The sequence below is a fragment of the Pterocles gutturalis genome, unplaced genomic scaffold (assembly GCF_000699245.1).
Source record: "Pterocles gutturalis isolate BGI_N339 unplaced genomic scaffold, ASM69924v1 scaffold8315, whole genome shotgun sequence".
Classification (NCBI taxonomy): domain Eukaryota; kingdom Metazoa; phylum Chordata; class Aves; order Pterocliformes; family Pteroclidae; genus Pterocles; species Pterocles gutturalis.
In genome coordinates this window covers 25,947-50,138 of record NW_010145774.1, presented here as the reverse complement: position 1 = coordinate 50,138, position 24,192 = coordinate 25,947, and the positions used below count along the sequence as shown (strand labels likewise).

Sequence of the window (24,192 nt, the reverse complement as noted above, 5' to 3'; positions counted from 1 at the left end):
TGGGGAACTTGAGGTAGGTAGATCTGATGAGAGAGAAAAGGAGAAGTGAGATCTTTTTACTAGCCTCCATCCAGTAGCAGAGAGATCAGCGTAGCTGCTTGCAAAACCACTAACTGTGGTTTCTAGGGTATATATAGCAGTGACACAAATGTGGGGTAATTACATACTGGATACAGCTTGCACATTACTACATAGAAACTGTAATTTGTGTAGCTTTGGACTCTTGATTTACAGTAACTTTTGAAAATAATTTTATTTGTTTTGCAAAGGGTTGAAAAAAATTCCTAGTAGCAAAATCACCTTGAAAAAGATATTTGAAGCTGAAGGATAGACTTCTTCAGCCTTAATATATTAATTAGATGCTTTTTGTCTTGATTTTTTGAAATCTTTTGATCTCTAATAAACTGTAGTTGCTTTGAGTCAGTTGAGTAGCAGACCAACAACTGACTGCGCGTACACGCACATGTATGTGAATGTCTGCACATACACATTCTTGTTTTATATTTAGTAAGATTTTAAACGTGTATTTGAAAAGTCTACAACCAGTATCAGTAATGACTGTGCAGGTTCATTAAGTGGGTTATAATTATAATGTTGACCTTAAAGCTGGATTGGTAGCAGAAGTGGTGAGTCAAAGGTGAATTCACATCCACACTAAATGCTTGTGGGGAGTTTGTTCAAAGAAGTTTTTTATCAGTATTTTCAATGGTGTTTTCCAGTCTGATCTTCTTCCAAAGCAACTTCGGCTCACATTTGAGGGAAGGGCTCTTATTAATGAAAACAGTGATCACAGTGGTGTCAGAAATGTGATGTTCAGTGCTTATAAGTTGTACTGGTTATTAATGACCTTTTTGGGTATGGGGTTTGGGTTTTGGTTTTCTTTTTTTCAGATTCAGCAATTGGAGGTGCTGCTGCTTCAAATTATGCAAATTCCACTTGGGGTCCTGGAGCGTCCTCCAACAGCGGCACCAACGCCAACCCAACTCACATCTGGGACAAGGTGATTGTAGACGGGTCTGACATGGAAGAGTGGCCTTGTATTGCCAGCAAAGACGCTGAATCTTCTTCCGAAAACACCACCGATAACAACAGTGCCTCAAACCCTGGCTTGGAGAAGAACGCTCTGCCAGGAAGCACCACTAGTAACAAAGGAAAAGGAAGCCAGTGCCAGTCTGGAAGCGCTGGAAGCGAATGTAATCTTGGGGCCTGGAAATCTGATTCCAAGGCTAAATCTGTTCAATCTTCCAACCCTGCTGCCGAGAGTAACAATGGACTAGGTAACTGGAGGAACTTGAGTGGACAAGATAGAATCGGTCCCAGTTCTGGCTTCAGCAACTTTAACCCAAATAGCAACCCGTCTGCTTGGCCAGCACTGGTTCAAGAGGGCAATTCCAGGAAAGGGACTTTGGAATCTGATAGTGGTAGCTCCAATGCACAGATTAGCACAGTAGGTCAGATGTCTAGGGAACAGCAGTCAAAGATGGAAAATGCGGGTGTTAACTTTGTCTCTGGCAGAGAACAGGCTCAAATTCATAACACTGATGGACCAAAAAATGGAAACACTAACTCCTTGAACTTAAGTTCACCAAACCCTATGGAGAATAAGGGAATGCCCTTTGAAATGGGCTTGGCGAACCCCTCCAGGAGCACTGACACCCCGTCACAAAGCACTGGAGAAAGAAAGACTGGGAGTGTTGGATCTTGGGGTACGGCTAGGGGGTCTTCTGGAACTGACACAGTCTCTGGACAGAGCAATTCTGGAAACCATGGGAACAATGGAAAGGATAGAGAGGACTCCTGGAAAGGAGCTTCTGTTCAAAAACCTAATGGGTCAAGAAGCGATTCTTGGGATAACAATAACCGGTCTACGGGTGGTGGGTCTTGGAACTTTGGCCCTCAGCATGCAAATGAAAGCAAATGGGGTGAAGGGAACAAATTAACATCCGGGGTCTCTCAGGGAGAATGGAAACAGCTGTCTGGGTCTGATGAACTGAAGATTGGAGAATGGAGTGGTCCAAACCAACCAAATTCTAGCACTGGAGCATGGGACAATCAAAAAGGCCACCCTCTTCCTGAAAACCAAGGTAATTCCCAGGCTCCCTGTTGGGGAAGATCTTCCAGCTCTGCGGGAAGTGAGGTTGGAGGTCAAAGCACTGGAAGCAACCACAAAGCAGGAAGTAGTGACAGTCACAATTCTGGACGCCGATCATATAGGCCTACACATCCTGATTGCCAGGCAGTCTTGCAGACTTTGCTGAGCAGGACTGATTTGGACCCCCGAGTGCTTTCAAACACTGGCTGGGGCCAAACTCAAATTAAGCAAGATACCGTGTGGGATATTGAAGAGATGCCACGGCCCGAGGGGAAGTCTGATAAAGGAACCGAGGGGTGGGAGAGCTCTGCCACACAGACAAAGAACTCAGGGGGCTGGGGCGATGTACCTAGCCAAAGCAATCAAATCAAGTCTGGATGGGGCGAGCTCTCAACCTCAACGGAGTGGAAGGACCCCAAAAATACTGGAGGATGGAATGACTATAAGAACCCCAATTCTTCTAATTGGGGAGGAGGAAGACCAGAAGAAAAATCATCTTCCTCTTGGAATGACAGCTCTAGTAAGGATCAGGGGTGGGGTGGACGGCAACCTAATCAAGGATGGTCTTCTGGAAAGAACGGTTGGGGAGAGGATGTTGACCAAACAAAAAACAGCAACTGGGAAAGTGCAGGAAACAAGCCAGTGTCTGGTTGGGGTGAAGGTGGGCAAAATGAGATTGGAACTTGGGGTAATGGTGCAAATACGAGCACTGCTTCGAAGGGTGGATGGGATGATTGTAAAAGAACTTCAACATGGAATGAGACGGGTCGACAGCCCAACTCCTGGAACAAGCAGCAACAGCAGCACCAGCAGCAACAGCAGGAGACTTCTGGTTCCTGGGGTCCACCACCCCAAACTCCAAGTAATGGGCGACCTCCAAACCCAAACTGGAACAGCGGACCACAGCCAGCTGCCCCCAAAGAGGAGGAGCCTAGTGGCTGGGAAGAACCTTCTCCACAGTCAATCAGTCGAAAAATGGATATTGATGATGGCACTTCAGCGTGGGGAGATCCTAGCAGTTATAACTACAAGAATGTGAACCTGTGGGACAAGAACTCACAAGGAGGACAGGCCCCACGGGAGCAGAGCCTGCCTACTCCAATGACTAGCAAATCGCAAGCATCAGGTACTAGTCTTGTTCCTTTCTTCAGCAAGATCCTATATATGAATGTAACTTTAATACATAAGAGATACTCATGTAGCCTCAAGTTCTAAATAGTTTTATTCCATAAAGAAACCCCATTTCTTATTTGAAAATTTGGTTCTGTATTTAAAGTGTCTTTTAAAATTTGAATCAGTCAGTCTTCTGCTTGTTGTGCCTCAGTAACTGATCTGAATACAACTCAGCTTGCCAGTAAAAGAACATGTTTGATAGCTGACAAATATGATACTCAATCTGAGCTCTAAAGACCAGGTTGAATTATAAAATCATAGAATCATTTAGGTTGTAAAAAACCTTGAAGATCATTGGGTCCAACCATAAACCTAACACTGTCAAGTCTACCACTAAAGCATGTCCCCAGGTGCCAAATTTACATATCTTTTAAGTACCTTCAGGGATGGTGAATCAACCACTTTCCTGGGCAGCCTGTTGTAATGCTTAATAGCCCTTTTGGTGAAGACATTTTTCCTAATACCCAATCTAAACCTCCCCTGGTGCAACTTGAGGCCATTTCCTCTTGTTGTATTGCTTGTTACATGGGAAAAGAGACTGACATTCACCTAGCTACAACCTCCTTTCAGGTAGTTGTGGAGAGCAATAAGGTCTCCCCTCAGCCTCCTTTTCTTCAGACTAAATAATATTTTTTTTATATTTAATTATTAGAGACACAGGGAGGAATTCTTATTTTTAGTCAAAACCTTTGTGCTTTGAAACACTCAGTTAACACTTGAAATTGAGCAAGTCTGCGATTTAGTTTTTTAGCTCAATTTGTCTCTGCTGTATAATAAAGAATACTTAGTAAAATATTTTCTTCTTTTGAATAAGGACAAGAAAAAAATTGCATAGCCTGGAAATATATTAAGATATTCTGTTATGTAGTCTTTTACCTGACTCAGACAGACTTTAAAGAATACTATTTTGTGATAATCTGTACTTCAAATATGTCCTTATCCTTCCTTCAGTATACGAAAACCCCGAGTTAGTCTGGTGCTTTTAATTAGTCACAGAAATTCACCAGGTAGGAGGGCAGCATTAGATGTGGGGTTCATGTTTAACCTGGGAAAAGAATATTACTCATCATAGCATTCTTTTCTTTTTCATCCCTAGAGGTCAGTGCCCACTCTAAGTTTGATGTGAGCAGTTGTCAATTCTGTTGCACCCACGCTATTGAGAATCTAAAGTCTTCAACAGAAGGAATGAAGCAGTAGATTAATGACGTGGTGCTGCACTGCAGTAAATAGTTTGTTGTCTAAATGGTCTGTAATTAAAACTTTTTCTCCTTTATGCAGTCTGGAGCAAAAGCACTCCACCTGCTCCAGATAATGGTACGTCTGCCTGGGGTGAGCCAAATGAAACCAGTCCTGGGTGGGGTGAAGTAGATGATACAGGAGCATCGACAACAGGCTGGGGGAATGCACCTTCCAACGCCCCGAATGCCATGAAATCTAGTGAGTATAGGCCAGATACCGGTTTCTTTGCAATGATCCTTGAGGTTTTCAGTGTTTGGCCTTTTGATATAGGTCACCTATGGAGGAGTTATCTGAGGCCTAAAAGCAATGTTCAATGTCATGTGAGATTATGATGGATGAGTGATTAAGTGCTTACAAATGACTCAAACTCTGTCTTTTAAAATATTAAAAAAAATTCTTAACTAAGCAATTAGATGGGCAGCTCTGATTTGTGGTAGTGTCGAAACATTAGAGTGTGTGAGTGAGGAAATGTTTCTTTTTCTCAAATGTCTTTTCTTCTCTGACTGTGTTACTTTGCATATAAACTTGTTACCTCATAAATCACTTTTCCTGACCATATCAGAAAAAGGAATGTACAGTACAGACAATTTCACAGTGGAGGCCATTACATGGTAATTTATGCTTTGGTAATGCAATTTGCCTTTGATTGGATTCTTGGGTTTTTTTTGGGTTTTTTTGGTTTTTTAGTTGTATGAGTATGGAAAATTGTAACTCTTAAGAACTGAGCTTTTTTTTGGTTGAACCTAAATGGATGACTGTTTTCTGGATATTACCTGCCTACAGCTGTGTTCTCCATGAACGAAATGCTGTTGAAATATTTTAAAAATTTACTTAAAGTTTTGCTGTATTAAGTGTTCGAATTTTTGTGGATTGCTGCTGTAAGCTATTTGTAGAATTTTTATTTCACTCTTTTTAAGGAAAATCCAACAAACAAAAGCAATCACCTGCTGATACAGCATAGCAATGTTATAGCCAAAGCCAATAACATTTGAATATGAAGCTTCTGGTAGGAAATACTGATACTACTTGACTGTTACTGAACTCGACTTATGATACCTGCTGTCAAACTGTTTCCAGTTACAAGTTGCTATTGCAACATGTAATTGTTTGAAATTAAATACTCTATACAGATAGTATGCTGTTGGGTCATTCTCCCTTCCTTCCATCCCACTCAAATAGTTTAGCCATTAATGAAACAAAACTGGGAAAAAAGCATTGCTTCCTTAGTGTTAACATTGTAGCAGCCTTTCTTGGATGGCTGCAGTGTTTCCTCTGTGTGTCACACAAACTTGACACTTTCCAGGATGCTGGACTTTTTTTAGATGGATCTCTTTCTTTCTTTAAAGACTGTGCATGGTCACTTGCTTACCCTAACTGCTCTGCATGTGTGACATAACCAGAGCTGCAGCATATGTGTACTATTTTTTATGTAAGCTGTCCGCAGCTCTAGAGGAGCAAGATATAGGGAGTTTCCCTCTGATGGCCGTTCCAGGTTGGAACGTAGTAGGTCACCAGAGTTAAGAGTCGAGATCCTCATTTTCTGTGTTATGTGACTGCTCTCTCAACTTCTTTCTAATTGGCACCCAGAGGGAATGAAGGAGAAAGCTACATTATTCAGTGATGTAAGGGGGACATATTTAATGTCTTGGATAAGTTGGAAGAAGAAATTGGGACAAAGAGCCTGCAAAGGCATAATTTGTGGTTGAAGGTAAGGAAAGGAAACAGAGACTAGCAGTGATGGGAAAAGAAAGCAAGAGTTTAGAGCCAAAGAAGGGAAGCATAGGTCATTGCTCACCTGTTAAAAAAAAAAAAATGGATTTACGTAGCTTTACCAGCATTGCATAGGAATTCTCTGACAGAAGTAGTAATAAATTCAGTTTTCTGTAACATCATTATTTTGCCTTTATCTTGAAAGTTTCCTTTGCTTGCTGCAGCTATTTGTGCCTCCTCACTCAACAAATGCAGAAAATAAAGTAGGAATCGTATGGACAAGTCATCTTTACACCACTGTCCACATTCATGTTCAAGAATCTTAGACCTGAGAGCTGTCAGTGCAGAATAATCTATGCTCATGTAGTTAAAACCAGGGTCATAGTACTATATTTAAACACTGTGGCTGGAAATAAATTAAAGCCACAGAGACTACCCCATATATGATATTCTAGATAAAGTTCTTTACTCTGCAGTCATAATCCTTAAATGTAACACTTTCTGTGTAAGTACCATGATTAAATGGTCAAGAGGTAGATTTTTGCACTTGTACCAGTATTGTTTCCTAAGCAGCCCTCAATTTTGGTACACAAATGAATATGCTTTAAAAATATATGTTTCCTGGGAAGTATCTGTGTTGTTATTTATGATTAATTTTAAGGTAGCTTTTAAACTGCCAGGAAATGCTGCTGTATGTACTTCTGGCATGATCAAGGTGGAGTTCCCCTTGGTAGACTAATTACGATTCCTGGCCTTTTTCATAGTTTCTGCTCTGTGTGTTAATATCCTTATCCCTGGTTTCCACACTCAAACCCCAGACTATTGAAGAAATAGTTATAAAAAAGACGATGATGGAAGCCTTTTTTTAAAGAAGACAAATGCTTAGGGAATAAATGTGCAGAATGAAGAGTTACAGCAGGAAGGAGAACAGTTGGACAGTGGACAAGATGAGGATTTGGGCTCTTATTGACTTGTGAGTAGAGGTTAGAATTCTAAGTTGGCTGACAGCTGGTGCTAGAGAGTAACAGCAAGAAAAGAAGCCAACAGGGAAAAGGCCGTAGTCTGCATTGATATGATTAAATGATCATAGCTTTCTGGTAAGGACATCTCTACTTAAACAGCACTGCTAGTAAGTCTTTTTAGTTACCTTGTTAAGAACAGAAATTCAAGCAGAGGGGTTTTTTTTCACACTAAACTACTTGTGGTGTTACATATACCAGAGCACAATGTCAGGTCCTCTCCTTTGGATTCTACTTAGTTGTTATTCCTTGAGGTTCTTTATTTCTGTAATTTTGTGAAAGGGCTTAGAGCAAGGGAAGTGTTAAGGTTTTCAAGGAAGAGAGGAAATAATAGATAAACCATCTGAACCAGAGTCCTCGGAACTCTTGGTTTAAGTGTCCTTGATCTCTTTCATTTACACTAGAAAATAATAGGTTGCCTTTTAAAGAAATCCAAATGCAGCTGTACCTGTATAAGAGAAGAGGTCCCTATGGCTATTGTATCTTTAAAGGTTAGACATCTTGACATAGCTTTAAGATAGCTGCAAAAACATACTAACATGCCAATGCCAACATGTCACCAAATCTCTTGGGTTTTGGGATTCACACACACACGTTGTTACAGCGGTTGGAGTGAAGACACTTTTTTTTTCTTTTCTCCTTTGGGGTTCTCATGATCTCAGCTCATTTTCCAGTGTCAAATCACCAGCTGTATGGTATGTAGCCTGCTTTTGAGCTTTTTTTTCCTTTTTCTACAGGTTCTAAATCTATGCAAGATGGCTGGGGAGAGAGTGATGGGCCAGTGACAGGAACCCGTCATCCCAGCTGGGAAGAGGAGGAGGAGGGAGGAGTCTGGAACACAGCAGGCTCTCAGGGAAGCAGTTCCTCCCACAACTCAACAAGCTGGGGGCAAGGAGGAAAGAAAACACAAATGAAGGTAGAATGCTTGAATGATTCATAACTACTGTGTTGTCTGAAAGCAGTATGACTGTTAGAGCATTGTAATAGTTCTTCTTTTAAAAAGGTATTACAGAATTTAAAAAGGTGTCTGTTACAACAACATAAAAAATGTGAGGTTTCTGGATTTGTTTTAATGTATTACACCTGTTGTGACTAATAAATCTGCCAGTAGGTGTCAAATTCTTTTCATATGTAAGCTTCAGAGCCCTTACTAAGTGAAACTGAGCAATAAGTAACCTAAGGCTATTGCTCTTCTCTTGTTGACACATCTTTCTGTGTTAGTCTGCTGCTGTTCTCTTTGCGTAGCCTGCTGAAGTTTGGATTCCACAGTCCCTTTGGCATATGCACTCCTTATTTCTGCTGTTAGATTTAGGTCTGACTTGTGGTTTGTTTTTTGACCTTTGGCCTCAAACAGGAGCAGTAGCTTGGCTCTAGTCCCAAGTAAATTGCTTTCTAAGGCTTGTTTGCATTAAAGTTCTCTATGCAGTAATACTTGGTCCTGTATTAATATTAGAAGGACTAAGCTTTGTCTACTTCTAATCAAGTAGGTAGGGCAAACTCAAAAGGCAAGTGCAGAGCAGCTTCCTAGGATGTGGAAATACTGTTGTGACATGATATGGAGTTTTACAATTCCTATTTTGCAAAAATTATTCTCATTAACTTTTTTTGCACTTAAAACTTTTTTATTTTAACCACCAAAGCAACTGTCTGAAAAATGTTATTTTCTGTTGAACTATGTTGAGTTTTGGTTTTGATCACCTGTAAAGTACAGTAAGGCCAAATTGAGAGCTAGGTCAGCACAGTGCCCATCTAAGAGAAACCATACTAAAGGGAAGAAATCCAAGGAAGAAATCTACCTCTGTATGTAATGGATTAAAGAATGTATTAAACTGTAACAGAAGAAAAAATAACATTCACAAGACTTCCCAGATTCTAGAATGAAACTGAAGGTGTGATAAACATTCTACACAGCAAGCGTTCATCCAATTCGGCATACCTAACAATGAATAATTTTGAGAGAGAAAAGAAAAAAGCATTTGACAAATGTTTCAAAACATGCAAAAACTTGAAGTAATTTGCTTAGAGATTAATTTCTCTGATACCAGGGTTTTCATTTGACTCTTGTGCATCTCAAGGATAAAACAGAAATTGAGAAATCAATACGTTCCTTAAAAATATTTTTGTCTTTTTTTTCTCTTCAGTGCACATTAAAAGGAGGAAATAGTGATTCATGGATGAACCCTTTATCCAAACAGTTTTCAAATATGGGCTTGCTAGTAAGTAAATTTTTTAAAATATAAAATCTAACTTTGTAAAAAAGCAGTAAACTTTAAATAAATCAAAAGATCAGCTGTTTTGCAGTGTGTAACTACTATGCACTTGTTAATGCTGGCATGTTGATTATATTACCTGTGAGAGCTGGGTGTTCAGCACTTCCTTTCTAGTCAGAATGGCTTCTCAGAAAAACCCAAAATCCATTTTGACTCTCCAAAGTTACTTTATGACAGCTGTTGCTCTGTGATTACAATTTCCTTGCAAGTAACAGGATTTGGGCTTTTTGGGGGTTTTTTTTTGGGTTGTTGGGGGGTTTTTTTATTTTTATGACATGCTGTTTAGAGCACTCAAGGTAGAGGCCTCAGCTCCTGGCTGTATTGTGATTTGTCCAAGGCTATTCATTCTGAATCTCAGCCACCTATCGGAAAAGGAGATTTACAGCCCTGTGTCTGTCTTGGCTGTTTATATTTTAAACACTGTGCAGCAGGACCTTTTAGAACAAAAAGGGCTCATTATTATCAGTACTTAAAGATTGATTGATAAAGTGAGTAAATAAATGGCATATCACGGAGAGAAAAGAGATCTGCAGGGAAGTACCTTAAAAATGGTTACCGTATAGAATTTTTAAAAGATTTTCTGATGTGCTAATTTGTAAAACATTTTACAGCATATTGTGCCAACTGTCATCCTGTGAAACAGGAATAGTATGTAACACAGGCTAGCGAAAGATAATAATGCAGAGGTTCTGTGAGAAGCCCAGGGCTGCACAAAAAGTCACTGACATGACTAGGGTTAGTTTGTAATGTCTCTTGGCTCCCAAGCTCAAATTCAGTCTGCTAGACCATAGATGCTTCTGAAAGCTATGGGAACACCCTGTCCCAGACTGCCAACTAAAGAATAACTTGGCAGCACATTTCAAGATATGATGACTTTGACAGGTCATGAGGATGAGCTATCATTTTGGCCACTATTTTCAGTGTTTCATCTCTTGACCACTGGAACATGAGGACAGAGGTTCGTTTCACAGAGCAGCTGTCTATCTATCTTTCTCAGCCTGTCGCATGCTTTCATGTTTCATGTGGGTAAACTTACACAGCACCGGGGGGTCAAGGTGAGGTGTGTCCAGGGTGATATCAGGAATCCTTGTTTGATTTTAATTTAAAATAAAACTTCCATTGCACAAGCATATTTTTCGTTTGTTCCACCTTTAACCATCAAGGGCTGCTTTCTGAAACATTCCTCAGCATTTCATAGAAGTCAGAACTGATTTTTTTTTTTCCCCCCCCCAGAGTCAAACTGAGGACATTCCAGGCAGTAAGATGGACTTGTCTGTAGGTGCGTATAATTTAATTTAAATGTATTGGAAATACGAGATCATATGTAGTATGTTTATGTGGATGACATGCTGTGCTTTTAAAAGGTTTGATCCTTACTTTTAGCACTCTTCATAATAGAAGGATAGAGTTATACTTGGCTGTAGGCTTTGAATAGTTACGCAGCTGATGCTGGTATGCAAGTTTGGGATGTATACCTGTACAGAATGGAGCTATAACTTTTGGAGGGGACATCATGTAAGACTCCATTCGTCCACGTAGTTTGTATTGTTACAGTTTCAAGAAAGTGAAGATCCCTTTTAATTTGGTGGAAGAGGACTGTTTTTGCTCTTGGCAGCAGGACATCCCAATTACCACAGCTCCCTGGAGGTGATATGAGGAAAAAGAATATATTGGGTCATTGATTTCTTCAGTTGCTCGCCACAGGCTATTAAAAATTACTGCTCAGCAAAAGTAGATTTTTTTACTCTTGACCAGCAGGTCGAGAGAGGTGATTCTCCCCCTCTGCTCCGCTCCTGTGAGACCCCACCTGGAGTGCTGCATCCAGCTCTGGAATCCTCAGCACAAGAAGGACATGGACTTGTTAGAGCGAGTCCAGAGGAGGGCCACAAAGATGGTCAGAGGGCTGGAGCAGCTCCCATATGAGGACAGCCTAAGAGAGTTGGGGATGTTTGGCCTAGAGAAGAGAAGGCTCTGGGGAGACCTTTATAGAAACCTTCCAGTACTTAAAGGGGGCCTACAGGAGAGATGGGGAGGCACTCTTTATCAGGGAGTGTGGTGACAGGACGAGGGGTAACGGTTTTAAGCTGAAAGAGGATAGATTTAGATTAGATATTAGGAGGAATTTTTTCACTGTGAGGGTGGTGAGACACTGGAACAGGTTGCCCAGGGAAGTTGTGGATGATCCATCCCTGGAGGTGTTCAAGGCCAGGCTGGATGAGGCTTTGAGCAACCTGGGCTAGTGGAGGGTGTCCCTGCCTGTGTCAGGGGGGTCAGAATCAGATGATCTTTAAGGTCCCTTCCAACCCAAACCATTCTATGATAGCCTCACCACAAATACTACACAGCTTAAGTGGGATGGGCTGTGTGGAAAACACTGTCCTAAATGAGAGTTGGAGTTAACCACCTGGATTAGTTCCATTTAATCACCTTTGCATTTGTCATGACTTTCTTCTTTGGCAAACTTAGTAGTGAACTCAATTTTTTTTTTGATCTTGAAATCAGATTTAGTTTTGCATTCTGTTCTTCCCCAAGTTATCTCTGAATATTCACTATCATGGTGTTGAAATGGAAATACCACAAATTTCTGAAATATTCTGCCGTTGGAGGTGGTTTTCCTATGAGATTCCTAAGGTATATATTAAAAAAGAGATTATCCAAATCAGCTGTTCTGGTTGGTTATTTTATTTGTTAACAAGTCTTTGAAGGCTGAGTAAGGCTAAAAACTTGTACAGGATAGTCTTTGATACTTATAAAGGGGAAGAGGGTCTCGTTCCTGTTCTAGGGACTACTTCTGTTCGGTTTTTGATTATTCAAAATCTACAGAAGAGGGAAGATTACCTCAAATCCCTGGCTACCAAGACAGGTGTAGTCCACGTGAAGGGCCTTGCCGCTATGCAAGCCCAGTAATAATTTTCGAGAGAGATGTTCATCCTATTTCTGTAATTGTCAGGAATGTCACAAAGGCTTCAGATTCCTCCCAGTTACAAAGCCAAAAGCCAGAGGTCTGTAATTATTATTCCAAAGGATAATATGTCAAAGTAGTACTACTAGATTCTCAGCTCTCATCTCCAACAGTGAATTTCCTGTGTAGATGAGGTATATCCTGTGGCCTCCAGAGAATTTCATGTGTAGTAGTTCTCTCTCTGGAAGGGGTTCCTGTATCGGTGCAAATCAAGTTTGTTATGAAGGTGTGGACACCATTGATCCTGAATCTCATGTGATTAGCACTGATACCCACAGTATGGCTTTTACACAGTAACTGTTTTACCTGTTTCATATTTAAATGTATTCCGGTAACAAACTGCTTATTTCTAGCTACTTCTGCATAATAGCAAGAGTTTGTACCTCAGCTGAGGCACAAAGTGCTGCTGAAAAGACAGAAAGGACTTGGTAAGAAGGGCAGGGCTGGCTAGAGGAGGTGACTGACCTGGAATCAATGCTTATTTGCTGCTAGTTCTAAATTTCCTGTGGGTGACTGCCAGTTAAATTAATTGCTGATGATCCTGTGGTGGTATCTCTTAAGAGTAGTCAAAGTAGTCCTGTGTTGGGTCACAGTCTGTGGGACCTCTGGATCAGCTAAAATTGGTGTTTACAAGTCAAGTACAGTTAGTTTCAAAATACGTTCTGTAATTCTTTGCTATAAGCTAGAATAGTGTGAGGTCTGTGATACAAGTTCGCTCTATCCAGCATCAAGGATGAAATCTATTTACTTCTGATGTATTACCTGACAAAAAAGTTACGGTGTTCAGGTCTGTGACTGACTCTATGCTAAGCATTAAGTAATCCGAGTTTCCAGCATCATGTACATCTACAGTCTGGTGCACTGGATCCTGTCTTTGTGGCAACTCTTGGTTTGTTTCATTGCCTGATTGATTTTTGGGTTTTCCACACCTAAATATCGTATCATGACAGTAAGGAAGGACATAGTGGCAAGAGCTGTTTGTTCAGCTCTCAGATAAGTACCACCTTCAGTTTTATGTTTTTACAGATGTCAAGACAGTTGACTAGTCTGATGTGTTCCCCCCTCCCCATAAAGTAATTCAGTAGTAGATACTGCTTTCCTCTAAGGTGATTTCTGTCCTAGTGATACAATGGCCATATGGTTGAAACTGAACCTATACTGTGGGAACTTCTGATAGCAGTGGAAAACTAGATAGCACAAGTTCAAACCCTGCAAATGCAAGCACTGTAAATATTTGTTCTTGATTTGAATAGCAGATTTGAGGGACTACAGGAAGCAGTTCTTGTGAAACGGGCTATTGTGCTATAATTGCAGTTTCTAAGCCATTCTGATTCTGCTGTACCTCTTCTGTGCCTTTCTAGTATCGTTGACCAAGTTATTCCAGTATTACACCTTGCAAGAAGTCTGCTCTGATGTTGACCCTTTGCACCAGTGCTGTCACCAGCTTTAGTACTGCCTCATCTGTCACTGTTGTAGCATCATGTGTGATGCTGTAGTCAGGATTTTCCCAAACAAAAAACTTCTTTTATTAGGAATATGCACTAATCTTTGTTGGTACTAAAGGTAGAGTTGTGGTAGTCAAGACTTAGGAAATATGGAGTTAATATTAGATGCAAGTATTCTGGTGCAATCCAGATAGCTGCAGTGTCTCTCAGCTTCGAATCCATTACATTCTTAAAACGTATATCACACTTCAAAGAGGATTACGTAGTTCATTTTTCCAAAAATTGCTTTCTTCTTCTGAGTAGTTATTGGGATCCCAATAAGAGATGGTCAAGCGTGCATTTATATAGTACAAAAGTCTTTTGGGGAAGGTAACAGGATTTTTGATCTCTCTGCTTTGGCCTCATTCAGCCTCTTTAAAGTTCAGGCTCTGATTGTATCATGCTTCTCTAAAGATCTTCTAGATGGAGATAAGCTATCTTCCTGGATGTTTGGTTCTCATCTGCCTTCAGATGCTGCTGTTACAGAACAGATCTAAGAATATACAAATCAAGAGAATTATAGTCTGGATTATGCTCATTATAGCTCTTTATCTCCAAATTAAGATTTTGGATCCTTTAGAACTTTCTGCTGTCAAGGACCTTAAGGCAGTCAGACCTTCTCAGGAAACATGGCTGACACTCAGAATATCCTGTGAAATGTTGCAGAAAAGGGTGCATGCTTAATCTTGATATGTTGCACTTCTTTAAATTTAGTACACCCATTTATGGTGGCTCATGATGCATTGTAAAATAGGTCTGGTTGTCAGTAAGTAATTCTTACTATGTTGGTTTCAAGTCTGCTTGTTTGAAAAATGTTGCTTTTATCAGAAGGTGCTGGACTGACACTTTTATTTACAGACCTAGCCAGAAAAGAGATGGATCAATAGCATGCCGGAGGCAGATCTACTTCCTCTTCTTTTTTTTTTTTTATTAAATCCCTTCAATAGATAGCTTGTTTTACTTTGAAAATAAAGCACAACTTTTTTTCCATTTAAATCCTCCTAGTATGTAAGTCCTGAGGCATGATGTTTGCTCAGTAAGTAGTTTGTCAGAACCACTTAATATTTTATCTTTTCCTTCCATCTGTTTGTCTTTTTTTTCTTCAATGTATTAGTTGCAACCTCTACAGATCGCTGAATTTTCAAATCATCTGTGAAGACTGGGAAATTAATTTCCAGTTTCTACTGATGCAAATACAATTCATGCAGTTGTCTATAGTAAATATGTTACAAAGCCATAACTTGATTTAGCATTCAGGTGCAGCATCTTCATATCTAAGCACACGTGCTTGCTCAGTAGGCTTGGATGATGTAAATTTATGGCAAAGGTATAAAACCAGTATCTTTAAAATGTTTTTGGTTTTGTGGTCAAGCAGAAAACATCTTTGATTTTTTTTTTTTTTTTGCCATTTGGGTTAACCCACTGAATGTATGTATTTTCACCATGTTGAGTCTCCTGTTTGCAAATGTGTTACGTAACTGCTCAACAGCAGTTTCCTTCTCCTATCTCCCAGTACAGGATCACATTGTATAATTTTGTTTGTATAGAATTTGTTTTTTTCTTTTTTTTTTTCTTTTAACCTGCATACATGTGGCAGGGCAGATGTACTTAATAGGGGTTTTTTCCTCACAACGGTGCAAATGTCATCTTCCAGGCTCTGGTTTCATTTTGCATTTTTCATGGTGTTTCTCATAGCTGTTAATAGTGGGAAAAATCCCAAGAACTGGTGGAGTATCTTCTTTTATGAAGATGGTTGGACTTTTAACCTGTTCTGTATTTCTGCGTGTAAAGGATTGGGTGCTTCATTCATGCACAGGTGCTCTAGCGTGCTGCAGAGGGTGAAATTCAAACTTTCCAGATTTTAAGTGATCTTGTTCTGTGTAAGGTAAAGCTAGTCTTCAGCCACTTGAATTATTTATAGCTTTTGTTGGCAAGTGCAAAAGACATACAGTTAGGTTTCAAGGCTGCATTAGAATTTTCTATGAATGGGATAAACGAATGCTATTGTCTTGCTTAGCAAGGCCTTGCCTATATTGAAGTTTAAGCAGCTGCCTCAGCACTAAGTGGCATGCATATCTATGCTTGAAACCTTTAAGGTGCTGTTTAATGCTCTACATGTTATTTAACAAGCCATTTTACAAGACGTCATTCAGTAATGTTTGAGGAATTGATTGGATCATCAGAGTAACTGAGACACAAAAGTGTGCTTCTGTGGCGTAGTCATCTTGTGTTGGCATTGATCCAGTTGCATTTCAGATAGTGATGCAACTCAGTTTTGCTTTCAGTTTCTTTTCAAGCAACTAAAGGACAGGGCTTCCTGTCTAGAATTAAAGCACGAAAGTCTTTTGGTAGTGTATTGCTGACATTCTCTGTAGTGGTTACATGTGGGTATTGACAGGATTGAGATATACGGGACATTTCATGTGACTGCTTTTGGGATGAGCTCATCCAGGTCAGAATGACTCCAGTTACAAGCCAAGATATGTAGGTGTTTTGTCAAGTGTGTTGTGATAAGCAATGTTGAAGGCATCTGAGGGGATAAAGCTGGATCAACTTTGAAAGCTACGCCAGCAAGAAAAACCCATGTAGTTAAGCGGTAGATTTCATAGGTTCTTGGCAATAACATACCTATGAATATTAATAGTTTGTGATTGGAGATTTTAAGAAGAGATGCTGACTTTGAGAAGCTTTTTTGAAGAACAGGTAAGTGTTTTGAAGGTATCAGAGTGATTAGCTATCTGCTCTTGTTTGAAGACTTACTGTTTTGTCAGTGGTAGGGTAGGATAGCTATCAACAACTTTCTTTGGAAGAGTCATAGATTTTGCTTAACTATGGTGACAGATTTTTTTAAACTGGTCTTGGAAAGGCCATCTATGCTACTAAATGGAATTATTTAAAATTAAATATACCAGTAAAGTTATTTTCTATCAGCTTGTCCATATTTTAAAGCAAAGATGTTTTCCATCTGCTTCAGCATAACAATATGCATCTGATACCTTATAGGTGCCAGATATGACCAAATAAATTGTTCCTTGGCAGCAGTTCAGTGTGTAAGGTAGAAAACTTTCTTCAGTCAGCACTTGGCTGATGATAAGCTTCTAGAGAAAGATGATGTCTTGTTCACTGTGTACGTTACAATTTGATCATCTGTTACTAACATCTCTTCCCCATGTTCTACCAGTTTACTCCCTAAACAATGGCAGGAGGCTATAAGGGATGTTTCAAAGGTGCCTGTTACTGGTTGGTGTAATCATTGTATACAGGCTGAGGGAGATTGGTTGCCTGTCTGGAGGTTATGATATATACCAGATGATCTGTCCTGCTCAAGAGTTAAGTTTGCATGACTGTAGGAGAGTTGCGATCAAGTTATGTAAAGTTTGAGAAACTCTTTCTTGATACCAAACCCAGTAAAGGGCTAAGTAGAATATATGGAGAACTTAAGTAGTGGTGTCTCTATAGATACTGAACACCAATAAATAACAGTGTGGGTTTTGGAAGACATTGAGAATTATGTATAAATTAATATCATTAGCTGAACTAGGCTGCTATAGTATGCGTATGTTTATATCTGTACATAAATTGTGAGAAATACTTTATTAAACTCTCTAAATTGACTTGTGCAGTCTTAAAAGTGAAACTTCCTACTTTTTCAATACTTTTAACAGCAACTGTAGCTATGCTGAATTGTAAGACAGATCTAATATATACCCCGATCTTAAAAATACTTCCTTTGGCTGTGAACCTCCTGTTTTGAAACATGGTAGAGATTATTGGCACTAATTTCATCCTATTTACTCTTTTTTTTTTTTTTTTACAGGTGGTCTCCCAGATAAGAAGTTTGAAGTAGATAAACGAGCCATGAATCTCGGGGATTTTAATGACATGATGAGAAAAGATCGATCTGGGTTCCGTCCACCTAATTCCAAAGACATGGGAACCACAGATAGCGGGCCTTATTTTGAGAAGGTGAGAGAAATATCTTTAGATATATTAATAATAACCTCTGTGTTTGATGTCCCAGTTTTTACACTACTCCTCTGGAAGTGCTAAAAATCCGGTAACCTTGGACAAACTCAATAATAAAAGACGTGGGCGAGTTATGTTTGTAGAATGAATGTGTATATAAAATAGAGGTGTCCGATATGCATGGACAAACTAAATTATCTGAGGAGATGAGGCTTTTTATTCTAGAACAGACTACTCTTAATGCGGACAGAAAGAAATTCCTTTGCTTTTCTTGGAAGGGTGAACTATTGGTAGCAATGAAATTCATCGTAGGTTTCATCACAATTATATTCTTTGCTACTGACTACAATCATCTACTCTAAAAAAAATTTTTTTAGATCTAAGTAAACATAAGTAATCACAGTCTTCCAAATTTTTCTGTTTTCATGTCTGTTGTTTATTGGAAACATGCTTTCTATATTCTGCAACCCCTTATGCTGTATGTCCATGTACTGTAAGCTTCTGTATGACATCTGTTTCTCTGTGACATCTGTTGTATGTTGTGGTAGCGTTTCTTTCATATTCTTGCCTATTTTAAATAGAAGCTTTCACTGTTGTTATCAAACATGAATTGCTTCCCGTTATGAATTGGAGAGTGTCCAACAGATTCAGAATGCTTTAGGGTTTTTTTTTAAATACAGTTCATCACGTGTAAAATGGAAAAGAAATTTGGTTTAAAAATTCTGAAGGCGTGTTACTGTCAATAAATTTTTTAACTCCTCCATTTTGGTATAACAGGCCAAAAAAAACGTTTTGTCTACTCCCTCTGGTGGCCTAATTAATAAATACCACTAGTAGAGCTAATGTGTTCCTAACAATTTATGTTCGTAGGTGTGTGCTAACATTAGGAATTCGTTCAAGATTTGTTTATTTCTGTAGCAGTAATAGCCACTCATGAGAGTTCAAAATGTATTTTTAAAAAGAAATCTTTAGGAATTTATTGGTTATCTCCTTGGACCAAAATCTTAATTGTCAAGTGATCATTTGAGTCAGAAATTTTGTCTTTGTAATTGCTATTACAAATTAACTTTGCTTCTTCCTAGTCACTCACCATCCCTCTTTCTCTCCTCTTGCATTCTGTTGCTTCACTAACCAACTCCTGCTGTTGGCTAACTGCTGCTTCAGCTGACTTTGCCTTTCTCCAATCAAGATGGGTGCCTTGGGGATGAGGCTCCCTGCTCTCCCTTCTCCCCTTCTCCCAGCTACAAGCTATCTCCCTCTGGTTCCACACTATCCAACGTCGGCCTTGGGGCAATCGGCTCAGGGCTCAGTCCCCAAAACTTCGCTGCTAGACAAGTAAGCAGGCCACCTTATAAGATGCATTGTTTTAAGGCTGCAACCTGGGCCTAATTCTGGTTAGTTGGTTGCTTGCATTTTTTTTCCTACTAAATAAATGAATAATGTTAATGGAAATTTCAGCTATATCAAGCCATTGAGAATCAATCCACTTTGGTTCTTATCATCAAAATATATTCCATCTGGTTTTGTTGGCCTCTTACTTCCTGAATGACAGTACAGCAGCAGATAGATATGCTTTTCAGAAGTCATGAAGTTAATGTCAACCTTTATATTTTAATTGCTGTTTTAAAACCCAGTTAGAGGCTGTTGATTTGCCCTACCACCCCACAACACTGAATTTTTCCATACTCCACTGGATAACCTTGTATGTAGAAAAGTGCCTTTAAAAAATTGTACTCATTTTCCATTGTGCCTCTTCCTTCTCCTTTCCCCACAACCCAAAGAAAGCAACTTTTAAAAACTCTTGAAGTAGCAATATTTTTGTTCTGTATACAGGGGAGTGGTGGGGAAGAAATGAAGTGTTTAACTGCAGTTTGAAAGACTTTCTGGCTATTATGTTGTGCATTGTGCTAGAAGAAAATGTGGCTGGAAGTTAAAGGATAGAACCTAAGTATTGCAACTGGACTAGCTTATGTAGTCACATGCCTAACATGATGGTGTTTCTTCGTGTTGTCTTTCTGTTTCTATGTGACACAATCATTGTTGAACATCAGATTAAGTCCAAAATTTCCAGACATGTTCTTGGATTCACTGTGCAAAACTCTGTTGAGCTTTAGGGAGGGCTGAAAATGTAGCGGCAGCTTCAAGCCTCTCAAAAATTTCAGTGTGTAGTTGACCCCAGTCAGTTTTTTCCAGAATAAAAACTCCTTTGTCTCTTGGGGTTTTCTTTTTATCACCCTATGTGCCTTAGTATGACATCTTGAGTTGCTTCTGAAAGAGAAGGTATATTAAGGAGGTGAAATGTGATGCAGGTGAATGAGGCAATCCATAATGCTGTCAGTGTAGAAGCAGGATGAGAAACTTCTGTTTCAGCAAAAGGATAGTGGAGGTTGCACTGTATTATGGTAGAAGAGAGCCAAAGCTTATGAAATCCTGATATTTAAGGGAAGGAGAAGTTTTGGAGAAGGCCTACACAATTGCAGTTTGGAAGAACGATGAGTTTATGTCGGGTACAGCAGTGCTGGCGTGGAGAGGGAAAATGTACTGTTTAAACCCCAGGTATGTGAGGACCATAGACATCCTGATACACAGTGGAAGATGGGAAGTTCTGAGGGTCTTGAAAATGAAAGGACAGAATCGTGGCACATAAGGACTTCTTGGAGTATGAACTTGAGCTTTTACAAGCAACAGCATGTGACTGTTAGTGTAGGAGGCTGTCCATAACATTTCCTGTGGCTTTTGTTGAAAGATATTACAAATAAAGACAGTCTGCTCAGAGGCTGGAGTAGTGAACTGTAATAATGAATTTTCTTTGGTCTTTTCATGCAGTAGGGTTTTTTATTATTGAGGTCCCTTATGAACCAGTAAAAAATTCTCATTAAGAAAAACTCAAAAGAAACAGCAAGTATTCTTGGTGTTAGAAAATAAATTCCTGGGAGAAAAAAAAACACAACCTTTTTTTCTCACTTGAACATTTTCCTCGTCTTCAGTTTAGTGGGGAAAAAAGGAAAAGAAAAAACATTCCAATCCAGAATGCTAAAGTTTTCATATCAGAAGGAAAATTCTAATTTAAGTTAGTGAAAGGCCTGTAGAGGAAGTTATGAACTTATGAGGGATATCTCAACAACCTACTCAGAAGAAGTAGCTGACTTTTCTAAAATGGTGGCCCAAAATTCTTGTTGATGCAGTCTTGCCATACTTCTAAGCCAAAAGAATGTTTTTTGAGCGTGTTGTTTGTACTCCCAAGTTTCCATTTCTCCACATGTAAAGTCCAAAATGCAAAACATTAGCTTTGTCATGTGCTTTGAAATAAGTGGATAAACACGACTCTTGAATGTAGAGGAGAAGAGGCCTGCATCTCAAAAAGCAGCAGTTGTAACCCAGGTAGAATATTTCTGATTTAGGACAGACATCTCGGTAATTCTAAGGGTAGTCTGTTTAAGTCAGTACTTGCCTCATTATTATTACTATGTAGTTAATAGCATAGCCATTATCCTGAAAGGTTCATCTTCTCACTACTGCTTTAATTTTATAGGGTGGCAATCATGGTTTGTTTGGAAACAGCACAGCACAATCGAGGGGCATGCACACACCAGTGCAGCCACTAAATCCTTCCCCCAATATCCGGGCGCAAGTGCCTCCCCAATTTCTTTCTCCCCAGGTAAGGAATTTATAGTAACTGGTTACTTCTAAAAAGTACAGCTAAGCCTTCGGAGCACATCATTGAGGTTACTTATACACCTATCTTAGTCTTGACTTGATGTTAAGAGGTCAAAAACTTAGATAAGATAAAAAATTCAAATTCATAGTTGGAAGTGCTTAAAACTCAGTGGAGAAGGATTAGCCTTCTTTCTTATTCCAAGGCAGTTGATGGTAAATGCTGACTACCAGTATTTTTAAACATCAAAGTGGATTCAGGAATCCTCTTACATAGGCTTTTGCAAAGTATTTTAAAAAAAGAACAAAAAAGTGAAAGCTGAAAGTTTTTCTTTCAGGTTGCTTAATTTTTGTCAAACAGTCTTGTCCTGTGCGTCCTACTCCCCTGAAGGAGAGGCCTGATGAAGGGCTACATGTTGTGTTTACATTGCAAAGCTCCAAGATCTCAGGGTCTCTAAGTGCACAAGTTTACCTTTTGCTTTGGATTTAGTCAAGACTTGTGGAGATACTCTTGAATTCTACTTGTTTAACTCTCAAATAATACAGGGAGAAATGGGGGGATTCTTCTCCACCTACTCCTGTCTTTTACTATAGCTTATTCAGCATACAAAGAGATTAACTCTTTCTGTGAGGCACTGTTTCTTTGCTCCAGTGACTGCCTGAATGCCTTTCTTTTCCCTTGTCAAGCAGTATGTTTTTAATGTGATAATGCAGTACTGTGATTACTGATTAGCTGCATACATATCAGCATTTGAATTTAGTGCAGTCTCTAGCAACCGATTGTTTGGGGGAGGAACCTCTGTGTGTGTGTCTGCATCTGCACATGTAATACTGTATATTGTCAATCAAGTGAGTTATTCACTCTGCTCAAGTCATAGACTGTGCATGTTTAAATGTGATGTGTTAATAAATCTGTAGTGTCTTTCCTGGAACACCATTTAAGACTGGTGTCGTACCTGTTCCTTTATGGAAATACTTCTGCTTCATCATCTTTTTCTCATAGTGGTGCATTTCTTGAAGATATGTAACTGGTTTCCATGCAGGTTTCAGCCTCCATGCTCAAACAGTTCCCCAACAGTGGCTTGAATCCTGGTCTTTTCAATATGGGCCCCCAGCTTTCTCCACAACAGATTGCCATGCTGAGCCAGCTTCCACAGATTCCCCAGTTTCAATTAGTAAGTAGCTAGTAATCTTGTGAGACAGACTGTTTACGTATTGTCTGCTGAAAGAGTTTTCTTTTTATGTTTGTTCTAATTCTGTTTAGTTCTACTGATCTTGTGTTATTTTTGTACAAGTATTCCCTGTTTGTTGTACAGGAAAATACAGACCTGTTAGAGGGCAGCAGATAAACTAAACAGGTGTGTGTAATTGTTATGAATGTTGCGCTGGGTTAGTAGTAATTCCAATGTCTTTCTAGAGAAAGCAGGGTTTTTTTGGTTTTTAATTGTTTTCTTCAGACTCATAGTCATAGTGATGGTAATAGAGAAGGTACTAGTAATACCGTTGCATGATGTTAAATTAGAAAGAAGTGAAGGGTTATAGTATTCTTCTAATGCATTCATTGTCGTTTTATTTGAGTGTGTGGAGTGAGAAAGAAGCAGTTTACCTAAGTTCTGAGCAAAGCATTTGCTAGTGACTGGCTCCTAGCAATTCTGTTTCACTTGATGAGCTCTGTATTTTCACTCTTCCCACCTCACTTATCTTGTAGGCATGTCAGCTCCTCCTTCAGCAGCAGCAGCAGCAGCAGCAGCTGCTACAGAGCCAGAGGAAGTTATCTCAAGCTGTGCGACAACAGCAGGAGCAACAGGTGTGGTTCTGTTTTTGTCAAAGTGTGCTGGGAAGATGCAGTCCGCAGCAAAGACGGCACTGGCTTTAGTAATGTTGTCTGCTCTCTTTGGTTTGCATTCTCCTCAGATTGCACTTTTCGGAGAGCAAGGTCCTTTGGATCTCTTTCAAGTCACAGTTTCTTTGTGTTTACTGGAATTCTGTGTTACAGTATAGGATGTATCACCCCATTTTTTTCTTTCGTTTGCAGATTGCTCGTATGGTGAGTGCCCTCCAGCAGCAGCAGCAGAGGCAGCCTGGCATGAAGCATTCACCATCCCACCCTGTTGGGCCTAAGCCACATTTAGACAGCATGGTACCCAATCCTTTGAATGTGGGTCTCTCAGATTTACAGACCAAAGGGCAAATACCTGGATACGGTTCAGGTAAGCGCTTTGTGGAAAGAGATTTGGCGCATTGCCTATAGCTACCGTATTAAGATGGTAATTGCATTACCATATTAGCCAGTTATGTCTGGGTCCAGAAACGAGTAGTTTATGTATAAGCACTAGAGCGAAGGCTACAACAAACATCAACTCTTGATCAAATTGCATTATTTTTCATTACATGGGAAGAAGACAGACCTAATAAGAAGGTGTATCTTGGTGGCATACTGACCTAACAAGCTTATTTAGAAGGTGCCTCTGGAGCATTTCATTTGCCACTGTTAATTTTTTTTAGCTCTTATGATCACAATGACTCCCTGTTTGAAGATATTTAAACCAGAAGGAGCGAATGACAATGGAGTTTTGTTTGTTTGTTTGTTTCACAGGCTTTGGCTCAAGTGGCATGGACTATG

The 24,192-nt window shown here is 39.6% G+C and overlaps 1 protein-coding gene across 1 annotated transcript in view; it reads left to right on the top strand.

Moving 5' to 3' along the window:
* The first annotated feature begins 893 nt into the window (after positions 1–893).
* Positions 894–24,192, top strand: part of LOC104470528 (trinucleotide repeat-containing gene 6B protein-like) — a 36,020-nt gene continuing 12,721 nt past the window's right edge. Inside the window, 13 exon segments of the mRNA XM_010085486.1 lie at positions 894–3,218; positions 4,544–4,702; positions 7,971–8,149; positions 9,375–9,449; positions 10,737–10,782; positions 17,767–17,915; positions 19,080–19,250; positions 21,448–21,573; positions 22,613–22,744; positions 23,278–23,376; positions 23,605–23,779; positions 24,166–24,189; position 24,192. The exon segment at position 24,192 is cut by the window's right edge and continues 101 nt beyond it. Of these exon segments, the coding sequence (XP_010083788.1) occupies positions 1,022–3,218; positions 4,544–4,702; positions 7,971–8,149; positions 9,375–9,449; positions 10,737–10,782; positions 17,767–17,915; positions 19,080–19,250; positions 21,448–21,573; positions 22,613–22,744; positions 23,278–23,376; positions 23,605–23,779; positions 24,166–24,189; position 24,192 (3,533 nt within the window). The 5' untranslated portion in view covers positions 894–1,021.